The 17,472-nt window shown below is 30.8% G+C and overlaps 1 protein-coding gene across 1 annotated transcript; it reads left to right on the top strand.

Moving 5' to 3' along the window:
- The first annotated feature begins 8,598 nt into the window (after nt 1-8,598).
- On the top strand, nt 8,599-16,881 carry LOC110638397 (KH domain-containing protein At5g56140). The gene is made up of 7 exons (XM_021788947.2): nt 8,599-8,971; nt 9,767-9,852; nt 13,595-13,740; nt 14,587-14,706; nt 14,787-14,903; nt 16,028-16,171; nt 16,257-16,881. Exons 1-7 carry the CDS (start codon nt 8,850-8,852, stop codon nt 16,404-16,406), a joined length of 885 nt encoding a protein of 294 aa, XP_021644639.1. The 5' UTR covers nt 8,599-8,849; the 3' UTR covers nt 16,407-16,881.
- Nucleotides 16,882-17,472: the final 591 nt, after the last annotated feature.

Here is a 17,472-nt window from a genome sequence, read left to right as displayed (position 1 = left end):
ATTGAAAAATAAAAAATAAAAACTATTTTCCACAAATAGACAAGCTTAACTATTTACTTGTTAAATTTTAACTTCTCAATAATAATAATAATAATAATAATAATAACTTAGCTTTAAGTGGTAATTGGAAAAGTAAATATGCAATAACTAAGAAGTGTGCAGTGATTAGTATTCTATGAGAATGATGACGTGCAGTGATTAGAATTAGAGTTAACTTAAAATTCAAACTCTCAACAAAATTACAAGGGATATTTGATTTTTTTTTTTAATTTTGAATAGCAAAGAGATGAGCTAGAATTAGTTATTGTCCATATAGAATGGCTTAGTCGGTCAATCTAGGTGTGGAGAGCAATTGATTACATTAATAAAAATTATTTTATTTTTTAATTATTTTTAGATCAAAGAATTAATTAAATTAATTTTTTTATAAAATTAATTTAATTAATTTTATTTTAGCAATTTAATTAATCTGTGACTTGAGATAATCAATAATTAAATTAGTTATGGTTATTGGATGGTTTATTTAAAAGAAATGAGTTGACAACAGTTTTAAGTAGTTCTAAGTAATTATAGAACATGATAAATTATATTCTAGAGTAGGAGTCTTTTAGACGTTCAAAAACATCAAATAACAACAATTCAACCAAATTGTAATAGTCTTTTATCTTTATTTTATCAATTATTTATTTTTTTTAAATTATTACATTTAATTTTAAGCCTTTTACTCTTTTTTTAATTAATTTAAACGTCATTTCAATTTTTAATTTATTTGTCCTCTTAATTTTAGAGTAAGATTTAAGAAATTGTATTCAGTGTAATTAGTTTTGTAACACCCTCCCGATAATCACTCAATACATCCTACTGTTCCGGTGACCGGTGTCGGTCCGGACAGCTAGAATGTCCGGAAAAATATTCAAACTAAAGTCAGGAACCATAATTAACTCAAATATTAATAAGAAAAATTTAGTAAAAATTTTAGAAATAAAATACAACCAAGTTAAGCAGTAGGTGCCCAAGCGATGGGTAGCAGGAGGAAGTTCAGTTCTGCAACGAGGAGCCCTAGACAGGAAAAATTATAAAATAATTTTTGGGACTCCAGAGAAGGGTAATTGAGGTTCCCATGGCATTAGAATGCCAAGAAAATACCTAGAAAAATTTTTCAATCGGTACAGCCAATTTTGACCCGTTAAGCCAAACGGAGGGCATTTTAGTCATTTCGCCTTCAGAGGTGAATTTTGGCCGACTTGTCCAGTTAAGTAAATAATTATTATAACTCAAAATATGAATAAATATTGCTAAAAATTAAATTGAAATGTGGTAGAAAAGAAAAGAAAAGAAAAATGAAATAAAAAGCAAATTATGACAAATTATGATGTCATTTAAAAATTTCCTCCAATCACAATAAAATAACCAATTAGTTAACCAATAAAAGAGACTAAAAATGGGCTAAAGGAATTAAAAACCAGCTGCTCTTCTTCTCCTTCTTCTCTACCAGAACGTGAACCCTTCCCTTCCACCCTCCATTGGAGCTCAACCAAGCAAGCTTGATTTCCTACCTTGTCTCACCATAAAATCCTAACCTAGCTTCACTAAAACTTGCCCTAGCACCTTGCTAAAGCCTTTGGCAACCAAGAAAAGCCAAGAAAGTGAAGGAATTGCTTGGGAAAATTCTGCCCAAACAAGGTTAGTGCATATATACATCTAAAGCTTTTTAAATTCTATGTTAGAGACTTGGAATAAGTAGGAATTTGTGACTAAAATGAATGAAATCTATGTCTATCCATGCCCTAGGTTTCGGCAGCCCTATTGAATAAAAAGGAATGAGTGTTTTGATGGACTTAAAGTGGACTAGAGATCAAGATTAAACCATGTATGCATGTGATTATGGAATGAGATAGTTAATTAAAGCATGTTGTAAAAATCCATATGGAAATTAGGGTTTGGAAAGGTGAAAGTGTGACTTGGCTTAGGAAATTGTTAGGGCACATTGTAATGGTCAATTAGTGACCATTTTAGATGTGTTGACCATAAATGGGACTGAAAAACACTATGGCAAGGTGAGGTTGCAGGCTGCCCTATGGACAGCAGCATAGGGACTGAAATTTCAGTCCCTTTGCACTGCCATAACTTGGGCAGTGGTAGTCCAATTGAAGTTTGGCCAATTGGACATGAAACTAGGCTTATAATGGCACATTTTTGCTGAAGAAACCATGCCCAAAAGACCAAAGCAAAAGGGTCAAAACTCAGCCACAATCCGGATGCCCTGCACTGAATTCTGCAGAATTTGCCAAAGGAATAGTAACTGTTCATTTGGCCATAACTCACTGTAGATTTGGTCAATTGGCCTGAAATTTTTACAGCAACAAGTTAAGACATAGACAAACAACTTTCATGAAGGAACCTATCCCAAATTATGGCCAGAACCCATTCAACCAAGTGACTCAAGTTACTGTTCATGCACTGTAGATATGGTAAATTTCTGCAGAATGCATATCCGGACAGCTTGGGTTTTTGAGCCATATCTGGAGCTACAAAACTCCAAATGGAGTGATTCAAAAAAGGAAATTCAACTAGACAAAATAAGGAACAACTTTCATGTTTTACATTTCCTCAAATTCCAACAGTAACAGTGTTCAATGGAACAGTGAAGTTGACTCACCAAAATTGAAAAATCTATTTGTGTTGAGTTACACTTTGGAATGGCAAAAACACTTAATGCCAACAAGTTTTAAACACCAAATGTGGTATGTTGGGAGTGCCAAAGTTGATGTACACATTTTTATTCTAAAAGTCAACATTTTTGTTGATCAATGATGAATAGTGACACCAAAAAAAGTTGAAATTCACAAATTGACAAATTTAAGAGTTTCAAATGCCCTAGTATACCTAACAAGATTGGTTTGGATAGTTTGGCATGCCAATAGGGTTCGATTAGCGATCGCACATGGCAAAAATGCCATTCTGTAATTTCATGGCTTTTAGCCATTCGACTTTGTATTGAGACTTGGCCTTGTGCGGATATTATTCTGACTTGTTATTACATGCTGCACAGGAGATACGTATGTGACCAATGGTGTAACGGCCGAGTACTAAGTACCCGGTGCGGTTACCGTTATCGATCCAGTCATCTAGTGTAGGTTACTTGGGGCAACCAAATGAATAAAAGTGAACAACGTAAATGAAACAATGAATATATCAATACCAAACAAAGAAAGCATACACATTCTATACACATTTATTTTCTTGCTATTTTCTTTTATTATATTATTGCACCACTAAGCATTATTGCTTAGCGCGTTGCTTTTGCCAGCGTAGGTACTGAGATCCCGATCGCGAGCCAGTAGACCACGGTCGGGTGAGTCCATCCGCGATTCTGCTCGATGTCCGTGTCACCTCGTCACTGCGATTGCATTGGTAGGACACTAGATGTCATTTTGTCATTTTGTAATTAAATTTTTATTTCTCATATGTATTTGGGATTTATGTAATGTATTTTGAGCTTATTGTAAATAATAAAGATTTATGGTCATGTATGGTATTAATTTGAGTATTTAATGGTTGTTTATATATGAGAACCCTGAGAAAGGGATGTTTTGAGCAATGAAAAGGTTGTTGAGACCTGAAATTGAAAAATTGTTGATATCTTGATATTGAGTTTTGTGATGATATTGGAGTTGAGAATGAATGAAATTGTATATTGGAAGTGTTTTTAACAGTTCAGAAGAACAGTTTTCTCCATTTTTAGCGGTACTCATGGATTTTCTTTAAAATTTTCGGAACCTTAAATGAATGATACTTTTGATAAATGGTTTAAATAAATTGTATTTCATAAATTATATGCAAAAGCATTGTCTAAATTAATTGAGGAATATTAGAGTGTGCCGGTACACCAGGTGGCATTACTTACTCGGGTATACTGTACACGAGTAAGGGGTGTCACATTTAGAAAGGTCCTGCGCAAGGATGATCCCTTAGGCAAATCCCACATCGGCAAAGCACGGAGATGGTCTTGGGCTCAAAAGTAATGATATATAAGATGGGGGAACTAATCACTAGAGGCGCCTTTTGGTGGAATGGCCTGGAGAGTTGGAAGAACTCCAGGGTTAAACGTGCTCGTTTGAGAGAAATCCTAGGATGGGTGACCTCCTGGGAAGTTCTCCATTCCACCTATGGGACAAAACCGTGAGGCTTATGGCCAAAGCGGACAATTCCTCTAGTGGCTGGTTCCCGATCGTTACAATTGGTATCAGAGCCGCTCGCGTGTCCTCTTGGGCGATGGTGGGGCAAACCTCAGCGAGGACGCTGAGTCCCGAAAGGGGGGGAAAAAGGTCCTGCGCAAGGATGATCCCTTAGGCAAATCCCACATCGGCAAAGCACGGAGATGGTCTTGGGCTCAAAAGTAATGATATATAAGATGGGGAAACTAATCACTAGAGGCGCCTTTTGGTGGAATGGCCTGGATAGTTGGAAGAACTCCAGGGTTAAACGTGCTCGTTTGAGAGAAATCCTAGGATGGGTGACCTCCTGGGAAGTTCTCCATTCCACCTATGGGACAAAACCGTGAGGCTTATGGCCAAAGTGGACAATTCCTCTAGTGGCTGGTTCCCGATCGTTACAAGTTTTCACAATCATTTGATCGAAAAGTCAGAGTACAATTCTAAGTGGTAAACTTAATATATTGCACGCTTACATATTTCCTAAACTATTAACCAATCAAATTATTTTTTAAGGAAACAATGGGTTGTAAGAATTTTGATACCTTTAAAAAATATCATTGTACTTTTTTCAAATATAGTGTTAAATATTAAGATTCTTCCTTTGATGTTTGGAAATGGAGAGAGTCCAAATTAAAAAAGAAAATTTATTTAATCCTTATATCTTAACGAAATTAATTATTTCATCATCTTATTTTAAAAAATTCATTATTTTATTCAAATATTTTTGTTTTATTTACTTTTTTATCTCTTCAGCCATTTTAGATATTAATTTAAATTTTATTGAGTTTTTATAATTTAAAAAAATATAATTATATAATCTATCTATTTTTTAAGCATTAAATTATTTAATCCTTATAAATGTAATGTCTTTCTCTTTTAAATATATAAACTAAAATAAAGACTTAATTTAAATAAAATTGAATGAATAAAAAATAAAAAAACGAAAGATATGATTAATGTATTTTTTAAAATAATAAAGTTAAATAGTTAATTTTATTAAAATAAAAAAAATTAAATAATTATTTTTCCAATGAAAAACTGTTTTGTGGTTTGTGATTTAAGTGATCTGTGAATTTTGTTCTCGATTAAAGATGGTCATTTCTAATTTAAAATTATTATTTTTTTTTTTTTATAGATTTTGCAAATTGGTGCTTTATAACTGTCTCTTTCTCTCTATTTTTGTGATTTGTTGTTTAGTACTCATGTCTTGAAATGTCTGGTACATAAAAATTGGATTTCTACTCTCTCACTCATGGATTTGGATATGGCTTGTCCGTGGTCTTAGTGAAGGTTAAGAGGGACACGTGTTTGTTTTGAAATCGGTGGGAAACGAGGAAGGTTTGGTCTCCATGAATTAATCTTTGTGACATAATCATGGATTTAAAATAGACTTCATTTATTATAGATTTAAAATAATATAATATATTTATTATATATATAAATTTATATTTTTTTATATTTTATATTTATAATAAATTAAATTTAAATAAAAAATTCTTGTATTTATTTCAAAAATGAAAAATAAGAGATAAATAGAGAAAAATCAGGAAGGATAGTAATGAAAAAGAGAAAAGCAAATAAAAGACACTTGTATATATGTACAAAGAGAGAAACAAAAGATAACAGGGAGGGAAAGGAGAACAAAAGATAAAGAAGCTATTTTGGTATTTAACATTTTATAAATTATAACTAGTCATTTGCTTGCGTATTGCATTGTATGGTAACAATTTAATTTTTTTATTTTTATTTTTTTTTTACCTATAATTAAGTGAACTTCAACATAATAATAGGGAGAGAGAGGAGAGCAAAAGAGAGGGAGCTATTGTGATTCTTTCGCATTTTATTAATTATAACTAGTCAATTACTGGTGTATTGCATTGTAACAATTTGAATTTTTTAATTTTTAATTCAATTTAATTTAAATTAAGCGAAATTCAATATATTAAATTATTTATTTTTTAATATATTGATAAAAACTTTAGTTATTATATTAATTTACATATTAAATTATTTATTTTTTTAATATATTGATAAAAAACTTTAGTTATTATATTAATTTGCATATCAGTATTTATTAATTTAATAGTATTTAAATTAAATAAAAATAATTGACTGAATTAAAATAAAGATATGAGAAATTCTGCAAACAAAAATTTTTAAAAGATAGAATTATAATTCTTGGCTTAAAAGATAATCAGCAAAAAAACTTTTAACATACTTTACGAAATAATGTAAATGCATCAAACAAAAAATATGATTAAAGATTAAATATCTCTGAAATAAAAAATATATATAATTTACAAACATACCTTATAAATTATTTTTAATATATGGAAATAAAGTTAAAGATGTCACATGAATTTAATTTTTTAAAATAAGCTCTTAACATATCAAATGTTCAATTCCTAAGCTTGATAAAAATTAAATTTATAATAAAAAAAATTACAATGAAAATTTCAGGCTCAATTAAGATAAAATTATTAAATTAAATATTATCAAATATTAATAAATAAATTTATAATAAAAAAGATAAGTTAAAAAGAAATTCTAAATTTAGTTATATATATATATATATATATATATATATATATATATATATATAATAATGATAAACATATAGTTCATTGTATTTAAAAGAACTAAAATTAGAACTCCACATATGCTGTGCGTGTGTATAAGTGTTAGAAACTATGCAACACTCAAATTTTATTTTTGATGAAGTGTTTGAAATTAAATTTTTTTTTATATAATATTTATTTGATATTATATTGACACTTGTTTTTATGTATTTGTATATATTAAAAAAAATCAAAACTCAAAAACTTTTGAAATATGAAATAAATATAATCTTTATCAATATTAATTATATGTTATATGTATTATTTATGAAAATAAATCATTAATTTCTTTTTCTAAAACAAATATTTCTTAAATTTTAATTTATATATATGTTTATAATAAATAAAATTATATTTATATTTTGAATATATTTCCTTTCATTTTATTTTATATTTGAAATTTGAATAATTACATATTTTAAGATAAAATTATTTAGTTAAATATTATCTAATACTAATAATTATCCATTATAAATAAATAGTTGATTTATTTAAAAAATAAAATTAAAATTTAGAAGTACACTTGTGCTGCGTGTTATTCAAGTGTTAAAAACTATGCAGCACTCAAAATTTATTTTTGGTGAAATATTTATAAAAGACCTTTTTTTATATTTATATAATATTTATGTGATATTATATTAACACTTATTTTACATGTATTTGTATATATTAAAAAAATTAAAACTCAAAAACTTTTGAAATATGAAATAAATATAATTTTTATTCATATTAATTATGTGTTATATGTACTATTTATAAAATAAATCATTAACTTTTTTAAACATATAATTTTTAAATTTTAAATTATATATATGTTATATATGTATATATTTATAATAAATAAAATTATATTTATATTAAATATATTTCCTTTCATTTTATCTTGTATTTCAAATTTAAATAATTATATATTTTAAGATAAAATTATTCAGTTAAATATTATCAATACTAATAATAAATAATAATTAGAAAAAATAAATTAAAGTAAAAATTTTAAATAATTATTATATCTTATATGTATTATCTAAAAAATAAATTATTAATTTCTTTTTTAAAATGTATAATTCTTAAATTTCAATTTTTATATATGTGTTTGAAATAAACTACAATTATATTTATATTAAATATATTATCCTTTATTTTATTTTATATTTAAAAATTATATATTTTAAGATAAAATTATTCAATTAAATAATTAAAAAAATAAATCAAGTGAAATTGTAAATAAAATTATTATTTTTAATTATATCAAGTGTCAGGTACTTTTATATATATATATATATATATATATATATATATATATATATATATATATATTTATATATATATATGTGAATGAAATTATAATGGAAATAGAAGTTGAGGATAACATTGTTACATTTTCAAATACAAACAGTGAGAATATATGTGTGATTTTTCCCAAATTTTATAGTTTATTTTGTAATTCACTCTAAAATATATTTAAATGTTGAGTGTTTAGTGGTTGTTATTTTTAGAGCATCCAATGGTGGGGTGGTTATAAAGTAAGGTCCAGTTTGAAATTAAGATCAAAAGATTAAAATATATTTCTTTTTAAAAATGTTATTAAGAAATATTATTTAAATATTTAATTTTTAATTTAAAGTTTTTATAATTTTTTAAGAATAGTTTTTATAATTAAAATGTATTAAAATATTTTTAAAAAAATTTTCAAGAGCCCAACAGTTTCAAACCTATTCTAAATCCATCACATTGTTATAAAATAAAATAAAAATAAACAGAAAAAGACCATTCATAAATGTAGATTTCCATTTTCCACCGACGTTGGATAGGCAGAGAGCGTCTGGTCGGGATCAAGATCAACCCACCAGCCACAACCATAACCACAAGACCAAAAACCACTAAAAATCAATACCAGAATCCACTGTCGGTGGCCGCTTATCGGGATCTCCTCTCCTTCTATCTCATTTATCTTGCCAATTCTAAAACCGCAAACACGGATATTTACACAGATATTGATTGGAGCACTGACAAGATGACGACAGCAGGCGGCGGGGGCGGCCGTTACATGGCCTATTCTCCGTCTCCGTCTGCCCCTCACTCTCCTCATCTTTCTGGCATCCGCTCCGCCTCCTCCGCTCTCGTCGAGCAAGAAAAGTAAATCTTTCTCTCTCGCTCTTTCTGAAAAAGCTAATCAGGGAGATCTAGATCATTTTCTTCACTTGTCTTTTAGCTGGGGATCTAGATTTTATATTGTTGAGTCTTTGATGTCTGCGTGTGTGTTCTGGTTTGGATCCGATTTAATCAGATTTGCTTTTTTTTTTGTTGGACTACACTTCTACTCTGTGTGATCTCGCTGTTGGACGTAGTATTAAGCAGTGATTTTGTTGGATTAGCCCGAGTACTAGTAGATTCAGTAGTTGCTCTTTTAATTTGTTATTTGTGCCAGATCAAACTTCTATGATTTTTTTTTTGGTTTTTGTCTTTGTGTTCTCATTTCCTCACATTTTACTTGTTTCTTGACTGTTGTGACATGATCATGCTATTGTTTTGTATAATCGGATGCTGAAAATTAATTTTCTATTGCATTTGAATTCTTATCTCACTTTAATTGATGACATTTGAAATCTTACCTGGACTTATGGAGCGCTTCAAATCACTGATCCAAGCTCCCTTCCAACGATTGTTATCGTATAAGGCTTTAATGAAATATAGAATTCTAGGACTTCCAGTTTTCATATTATGAACTACAGTATTGCTGCCATTACCTTTAATATCCCCATATATGTTTGTTGATTTACGTGGTAATGTGGTGGAATAGCACAGTGTTGGACCCCCTTTTCATTCATGTGCTGTTTTCTTCCACCACAGTCTTCATATTCTTACTTGTTTGTGTGGATATCGCCTGTTTCATGGTTAATTGATTGTATTGTGTTTGTTTTTCAACTGCAGGTATCTTTCAGAGTTATTAGCAGAGCGGCATAAGCTTAGCCCATTTATGCCTGTGCTTCCTCATACGTATCGATTGTTAAACCAAGGTAAGTTATGTAAAAGTCACTTGCCATTGTATTCTAGTTATAGTTACAGGAACAACAAATGAATCCAAATGTAAAGATTTCTATACTCTGTGTCTCTAGATGGATGTTAGGATCATTCAATGACAGTACATGTTGAGGATCTACATCAACTGATAAATAGTTATTTATCAACTGATGGTACTCTTATTTCTAAAATATATTTAGTACTAAAGAATGCATAAATAAATGAACTGTTGTTCAGATAGGTAAATTCTGATTGAACATATAGGGAATGGATTGATGTCAACAATAGTTTTTTTCTGGTAAATCAAAATTGAGAGCATTATAAAGAAGTTAACTAGATCTCATGTGCTGTATTTTTTGCAGTAATGATGTTTAGGTATCTAACCAGTGATTCAGTGTGTACAAATTGCTTATCAGAGGTCATATTTTAATAAGTTGTTGCCTTGTAGAACTTTAAGGGTGATTTAGGGATCAGTAGGCTGCATTATTATGCTCTCTCTCTCTCTCTCTCTCTCTCTCTCTCTCTCTCTCTCTCTATATATATATATATATATATATATATATATATAGACACACACACACACACACACACACACACACACACACACACACACACATTAAGTTAGAGAATTACACCTCCATGACTACACCTCTAAATTTCTGAATTATACGTACCTCCTAATTGGTTATAGATGTCATTTGGCAAAGGGTGAGTTAAATCGTTTTCTTCTTGTGTAAAAGGATGGAAATTATCTAAGGCGAGCAGAAGCCTCACTTAGGGCTTATTTTGTTTTTCTATCATATTTGTTATATGTATAACTCAGTGTTTTTGCATTGAAGGTTGGCAAATTGCTGTTGAAATCTGTGAAACCATGAAAGGATGATGGGTTTGGGGGAGTCACAGAATTGGTTTCATTTTGGGTTTAGTTATCAAAGCAATTTTCTTACTGAATGAAGGGCAATTTGGGCATAAAATAGGACCTATTAGAGGAGCATAAAAATTGCATGTAAACTATGTGAGTAGAATTAAGTGCCACAAGAAAAAGGAATTTATTTTAGCATTTTCAATAATTGAAAACTGTTCAAGTTGAATTGAGTGGAGTTGCACCCTCTTGCATTCTTGTGAAACATTGGGAAATTATATCCATCTGTCCTAACCATATTTCTTGTAGTTTGTTCATAGCTTGATGTGCTTGGCCCCACACCATAGATTTATTACACCACCAATGGCCTTTTTCTTAAATGCTATTTTTAGTTTTTCTTTGGCTTTCTTATCTTATTTGATATTTTGGTTGCTTCACTTTTCAAATCCCTTCAAAGCATTGGAGGTGATAAGGGTAGGTAATTATTGAAGACGATATAGTTGTAGTTGGTGGATAGTTTGATTTAAGAATTTTTTGGCGGTATAGCTCTAAGTGCATTTGTTTCTATTTCCATTATGATCGTCAAATGCCGGCATTTGTGAAGGTGTTTGATATCTCTTGTCCTTAGATTGCGGAAAAGACTTTTACTTCTGTATGGCAGATGGAGGACCCTAGAGTGTAACCAGTTTTTGAATAAGTAGATAGAACAGCATATGTTTAATATGACTAATAATTTTAGAGACAGAGGAGGAGGTTCTCTAAAATTGGATTTCTCAGAGATTTTCTAGCGTGACATCTTTGTAAATTAATTATTTCATATAAAAGGAGAGGATAAATGTTGTAAAACTGTGATTATGCAGGCTATGATTGTAGTGAGTGCTGGAGGGATCAAAAAGAGAAAATAAAAAATGAAAATGGGAAGAGAGTTAGAGAAAAACATGTTAATCAAATTAGAGTAGATTACACACACACACACACACACACACACACACACACACACACACACACACACAATCTCAAAATTCAAGTAGGAATAAGTGTGTTCTTGGAAGCTTGAAGTTATCTTTGAGATAAGTTGAGACGTTGAATGATATGATTTATCCATGCCACATAGAATTATGGATGCATATGTATGGTAGAGTGAGTGGATTCAAGTACTTGGAGAAAAGAAAGGATGAGGTGGACCAAAATTAGTATGGACTAACTTGGTAAAGAAACTGATTTAGTATTGCCATAACTTATAGCAAGTTTGGCCCAAAGCAAACTGATTCAATCAAGTTTGCTATGGGGTCTTATATTTAGAGGGTGTTTTATAAGCTATAATTTTAAGCTGACTTGTTTGTTCAAGACATTTTTAGAGCAGCAAAAAAAAAAAAAAAAAAAAAAAACTGGAGGAGAGGAGCCTTTTATTTTGGTGCTTATAAGTTAGTTTAACTAAGTATTTTACTATATTGCCCTTATTTAATTTGATAATTCCACTATATATCCTTATTGTATTTATTCTTATATTCATATTAAAAAATTTATTTTCCTGCAGTAATTTAAATAAATTTTAAAAATTATTTTTTATTAATTTTAGTGAAATATTTATCTATAAAATATTTGTTTATTTAATTTAAAATTAAATTATATTGTAATATGATTGGAATATATTTTGATAGTATTATAATAAAATTTTGAGTTAATATAATTTATTATTTGAGAAATAATTTAGTACTCTTTGTAGTCATTTTAATAATAAATGTAATTATAAGTTGTTTTTGGCCAAATGTATCAATTGTTTATCAGCCACTTATACACTTTTTAACAGCTTAAAATTTTAAATGCTTATAGGCTCAAATATAAGCACCTGGTGCTTATAAGCTAATTTTATAAGCTAAGCCAAACACTTCTTACGGCTTTGTTTTCTGTTAAATGAAATCTTCTTCAATATGAATTGCTATATCTTTCCAACACTGAAGGCAGTACACAATCTAAGAGACTTTACCCCAGGACAATGGTTACTGAAGGTTTTGGTGTGGGACAATTTGGATGGTATAGAAATGGTCTTGCTTATTTACTGTAGTAAAACAAATAGGACAATACCTTTCAATTTCTCATTGAAAGAGATTGGCTAATTCAATTAGGTGGGCTACAGAGAGTTTAGCTGCTGGTTGGCTAAGACTAAGTTACATTATTTTGGGAGAATTTTTTGACATCTTGATAACCTTTCTAGGTGATTTCAACATTTCCTTTGCTGGGTCCTTTTTTTATTTTTATTTTTTTATTTTTATTGAAGTACGCATGTGGTATATATTAGCAAATTCAAATGCCGACTTTATAGCCAAAAGGATAGACTTGCCTTCAAAGGTTTCTTCATTGACTTTCTTCGTTTTTGATTTTGCTTCCTAATCCTGTGTTTCTCCTTTTCTTTTAGAGAGAAATGCCTTTGTAACCATTCCTGTTTCTCTGCCCTTGATGTTTTCCGTATGTAATATATTTTCGTATGCACAAGTGCTAACATTGAGTGTTAGGAATTTTTTATGGTTCTTGTTTTTGTGTTGGCTGTGATGCAATTATCTTTAATTATGTAACAAGGGATTGTTTTTGTCAATTAGTCTTGTTTATGCGTTATCAAACTAATTAATCATGTTATGTGTAACTGTTATTTCCTTGTTTATGCATATAGAATAGGACTTAACTTTTTGGTCCTTTGCCTTTCATATCAGACTAAGTTCTTCTGAAGTTTAAATATATTTCATGGGGCAAGCATTGATTCTTAACTAACTCAGTTAACAATCCGTCTTGTCTCTCCATTTTGTGGTGACTGCTAACCAATCTGTTAACAAATGCTAACCAGTACATATTGTTCTTGAAAATTGACATTTTTGGAGCAGAAATATTGCGTGTAACTACACTGTTGGGGAATGCATCAGTTTTAGGTCAAAGTGGGATTGAACATGCTAGCCCTCTGGCTTCCGGAGGAATATTTTCAAATGGAGGAGCCGATTCAAATGGATGGGCATCACGGTTTCAATCAGAAGTACGGATACTAACTATTAACATAACCTTCTTTTTTTTCCATCTAATTTTACTGTTTTCTAGAAGCATTCCTGACTAGATATTTTACATTTTATGCTAACTTTTAACTTTGTTGGAGTTTGTACTTTAAATTGGCAAGCTTTTCATGACAGGTAGTATGAGTCTGAGGCTAACATCATCGACCTGCGAAAGTAGATCTTAACTTTAGCATGCTGTTCCAGAATCTCACTTTTAGTTAGCTGGTTCTTCTTCTCCATGCTTTTCCTAAACTTTCATGAAGACCAAATTCATGGTTTTTTTTCAAAGCGTTGCATCTTTTAATCAGGACGCCTGACATGCCAAGTACTTAGGGTTGCTCGATTTAGGAGTGCTAAGACAACTGGAGTTCGAATACATCTTATGCAGAATGATGACCTTTAGTTTATCAAATGTTGTCATTTGATCCACAATGTTGCTGAGATGGCATGTCAGATGCCTTGTACAAAGTAAAAGATGACAAGTCTGTTTAGCTTGCTAGTGGTTGCTGAATTCATTTAACATTTTGGTCCCATTATACTTCCGTTTAGGTGTAAAATCTTCCATACTCATTATCTTATGTGGTTATGCTTGAATACAAATTGCTTTGAAGTCTTTCTTGTTGTACATGTCAAGGTGCAATTTGCAACTTTGTGGTTGTGTTTTCACCTTCCCGGTGTAATGCCATATGCATACTGGCTTGAGCTGCCCCTAGGAAGCTGAAAGTGTTTTGCAGACTCTGAAGCTTCTCATCACTCTTTCCCCATGAAATCGAGACAGCTGAATTGTCATATCATTGTGGTTTGACAACATTTAGAATTTTGTTTTGCAGATGTCGGGTTTATTACAACCCTCTTCAGCACAGAACTGGCTGAGTTCTCAAGGCAGTTCATCTGGTCTTATTGTTAAGAAAGCTATCAGAGTTGATATTCCAGTCGGCAAATATCCTAATGTATGAATTATTTCTATACCATGTGTACTTTTTCCATGACTTTTCCTTTACTGTTTTATCTGACATCATTCTTTTTGCAGTACAACTTTGTTGGGCGCCTCCTTGGTCCTAGGGGAAACTCTCTTAAGCGAGTAGAAGCAAGTACTGAGTGCCGTGTTCTGATCAGAGGGCGTGGCAGCATTAAGGATCCAGCTAGGGTAATAATCTGATTTTTTTTCTCTTTTTGGTGTTGATTATGCGTGCGTTCATCTTTCTGAATACCATTATGATTTTAAACATGATATATCATTTTGATTAGCATTGATGATGTTAACAAAGGGAATGGATGAGTTGATTTATAATTTAGAAGAATAACCTTTGTCCTAAAACTAGTGGATCTTGATAAAGATCATTTTAACCTTTTTGAGACAAATCAAGTGTGGCAAGTGAAGTGCTATATTATGATTGATGACTAGGGGTGTGCATTATTCGGTTATAACCGAATAACCGAAGCGAACAGATGAAATTCAGTTATTTCAGTAAGAGTAAATTCGGTTCGATTCGGTTTTCGGTTAGTAATAGTAAAAATTCTTGGTTTTCGGTTATCGGTTCGGTTATCTTTGATTTAGTAATTGAACAAACCGAAATAACTAAATTTCAATTAATTAATATATTAATTATAACTTTATTAATATTATATTATTTATAATTATTATTTTTATGATTTTATAATAATATTTAACTTATAAATGTTATCTTATTAATTTTAAATCATATTTTATTATTTTTTATAAATAAAAAAGATGTAAATATATTTTTATTAATATTTTATTAAATAATTAATAATATAAAATATAATTTTTTTTTTTCTGTTAATTCGGTTATAACCGATAAACGACTGAATATTTTCGGTTTTGGTTAATTTTGGTTTTCTCTCGATTTTGGTTCGGTTCGGTTCGGTTCGGTTAATAATTTTAGAGTCTGTTGATAATTTGGTTAGTTGAAAGTTTGGTTCGGTTCGGTTAACCGAATGCTCACCACTATATGATGGCTAAACAATATCTCTAATTTCTTATGGAAGATAGTTGCAAAAGATTTATTGAAAACTGGAATTTTTTAATGTTCATGCCTGCTGATGAGAATTTTATGCATTGTCATAGTCTGCTTTTAAATAATTTCAACTTAATTTTCTAATTAATGCTTTGAAAGCATTTGGCGTATTTAAGAACAGTTCTCCTATAACTATCAGCTATTTGCTTTACTTGAGCTTTCTGCTTGTACGTGAATTATTTTCAGTCAATTTTATCTTATTATATTAAATTGCGTTATTTATTTCATAAAGGAAGAAATGATGAGAGGGAAACCAGGGTACGAGCATCTAAATGAACCTCTTCATATCTTAGTTGAAGCAGAGTTACCAGTTGAAATAGTTGATACTCGCCTAATGCAAGCGCGTGAGATACTTGAAGACTTGTTGAAGCCTGTGGTTAGTAACTTTATCCTTTCATCCAATGGTCTAGCTTGCGAGCTTCTTTTCCTTCGTTGATTCACTGTTAATGTTTCTTTTACAGGATGAATCTCAGGATTTCTATAAGAAGCAGCAGCTAAGAGAGCTAGCAATGTTGAATGGTACATTTCGTGAAGAAGGTTCTCCGATGTCTGGTTCAGTCTCCCCCTTCCACAACAGCCTTGGTATGAAGAGGGCCAAGACCCGGGGGTAACGGATCCCCATTCTTAGTGGGATTTTGGAGCATGTTTGTTTGTCCTGCCAGTAATCAGCAGTTCCCATGCCACAGATGTTGCTGTGTCAGCCGTTGCCTCCGACTGCCGTCGGGGCACTGGCACTGTTGGGCGCCAGTTCTAACTTGTTTCTATATGAAGTGTGTTTATCTTATGTTTGGTGGAGGTTTAATGACAGTATCACATAGTAGGAAGCCAGTTGAGTCCGGGGGTTTGCTTTTGTATGTTGCTTTAGGCAGTTTGGACTCCAAGACTGCCCCTGTATTAAATTAGGCTTTACTATATATAAGCGTGTATTGACATTTTTGGTAGTGACGGGGATTTATGTGAGAAAGATTGGTTTGTATACAAATAGCAAGCTAAGAATTGATCTATCCTATTGCATGTTGTCTGGGATGGAGTGTTTTGTATTATGAAGTGTAGATCGAACTTGAAATTTGAAGTCTTTCTTTTTCATCTTCTAGTGCAAATCGTATTTACTTTTGTGCCTCTTTTCTCTACTTTTTCCACTCCTTTTTGTGGCGTTGTACCTATGCTGTCATTATGGCTGTTGGATGTGCAGGTGCTGGATTTTTGTTGATTCAGGGATCCTACCAGTCACCCTGGTAAGCTAAAGGAGTCGTCAAGTATAATGCCATTTTTCTTGTTCATGATGGAAGAATGCGGTTAGGTTCAATGGAAAGTAATTTCCTGATTATGCAGAAGTATATGTTTCCATCATTCTACATGATTATTTTAACCCTTTCATCCTTGAGGTTTTAATTTTGTTTTGCCACAGATTTAAGTACATTACCAGCCATTGTTATGGGATTGAAGGTTTATATGGTCTGTAGGACATTACTGGGGAAAGTAGCCTTTGAACATGGCCCATCTAACTCTGTTTAATGTTTTGATTGAAACAAATTGTTCATTTGAAGAATAATCTCCTTCGAATTCCATATGTAATTTTTATCTTGTTTTGAAGCTTGTGTCAGTGATCCCATTCGTTTATCATCTCATAATCAAGAAAAGTGCTATAACATTAAATAAATAGAAATTATTCTGTTG

This window comes from Hevea brasiliensis, chromosome 2, assembly GCF_030052815.1.
Source record: "Hevea brasiliensis isolate MT/VB/25A 57/8 chromosome 2, ASM3005281v1, whole genome shotgun sequence".
NCBI lineage: Eukaryota > Viridiplantae > Streptophyta > Magnoliopsida > Malpighiales > Euphorbiaceae > Hevea > Hevea brasiliensis.
The sequence above is the reverse complement of the archived record's forward strand: the minus strand, read 5'-3'. Positions and strand labels throughout refer to the sequence as shown.

What these genes read in the sequence shown, in the direction of transcription:
- LOC110638397 (XM_021788947.2), top strand. Translation starts at nt 8,850, where the DNA reads ATGACGACAGCAGGCGGCGGGGGCGGCCGTTACATGGCCTATTCTCCG. An exon ending in GTATCGATTGTTAAACCAAG is followed by an intron (nt 9,853 to 13,594) that starts GTAAGTTATGTA and finishes TTTTTGGAGCAG; the next exon opens with AAATATTGCGTGTAACTACA. An exon ending in CAGTCGGCAAATATCCTAAT is followed by an intron (nt 14,707 to 14,786) that starts GTATGAATTATT and finishes TTCTTTTTGCAG; the next exon opens with TACAACTTTGTTGGGCGCCT.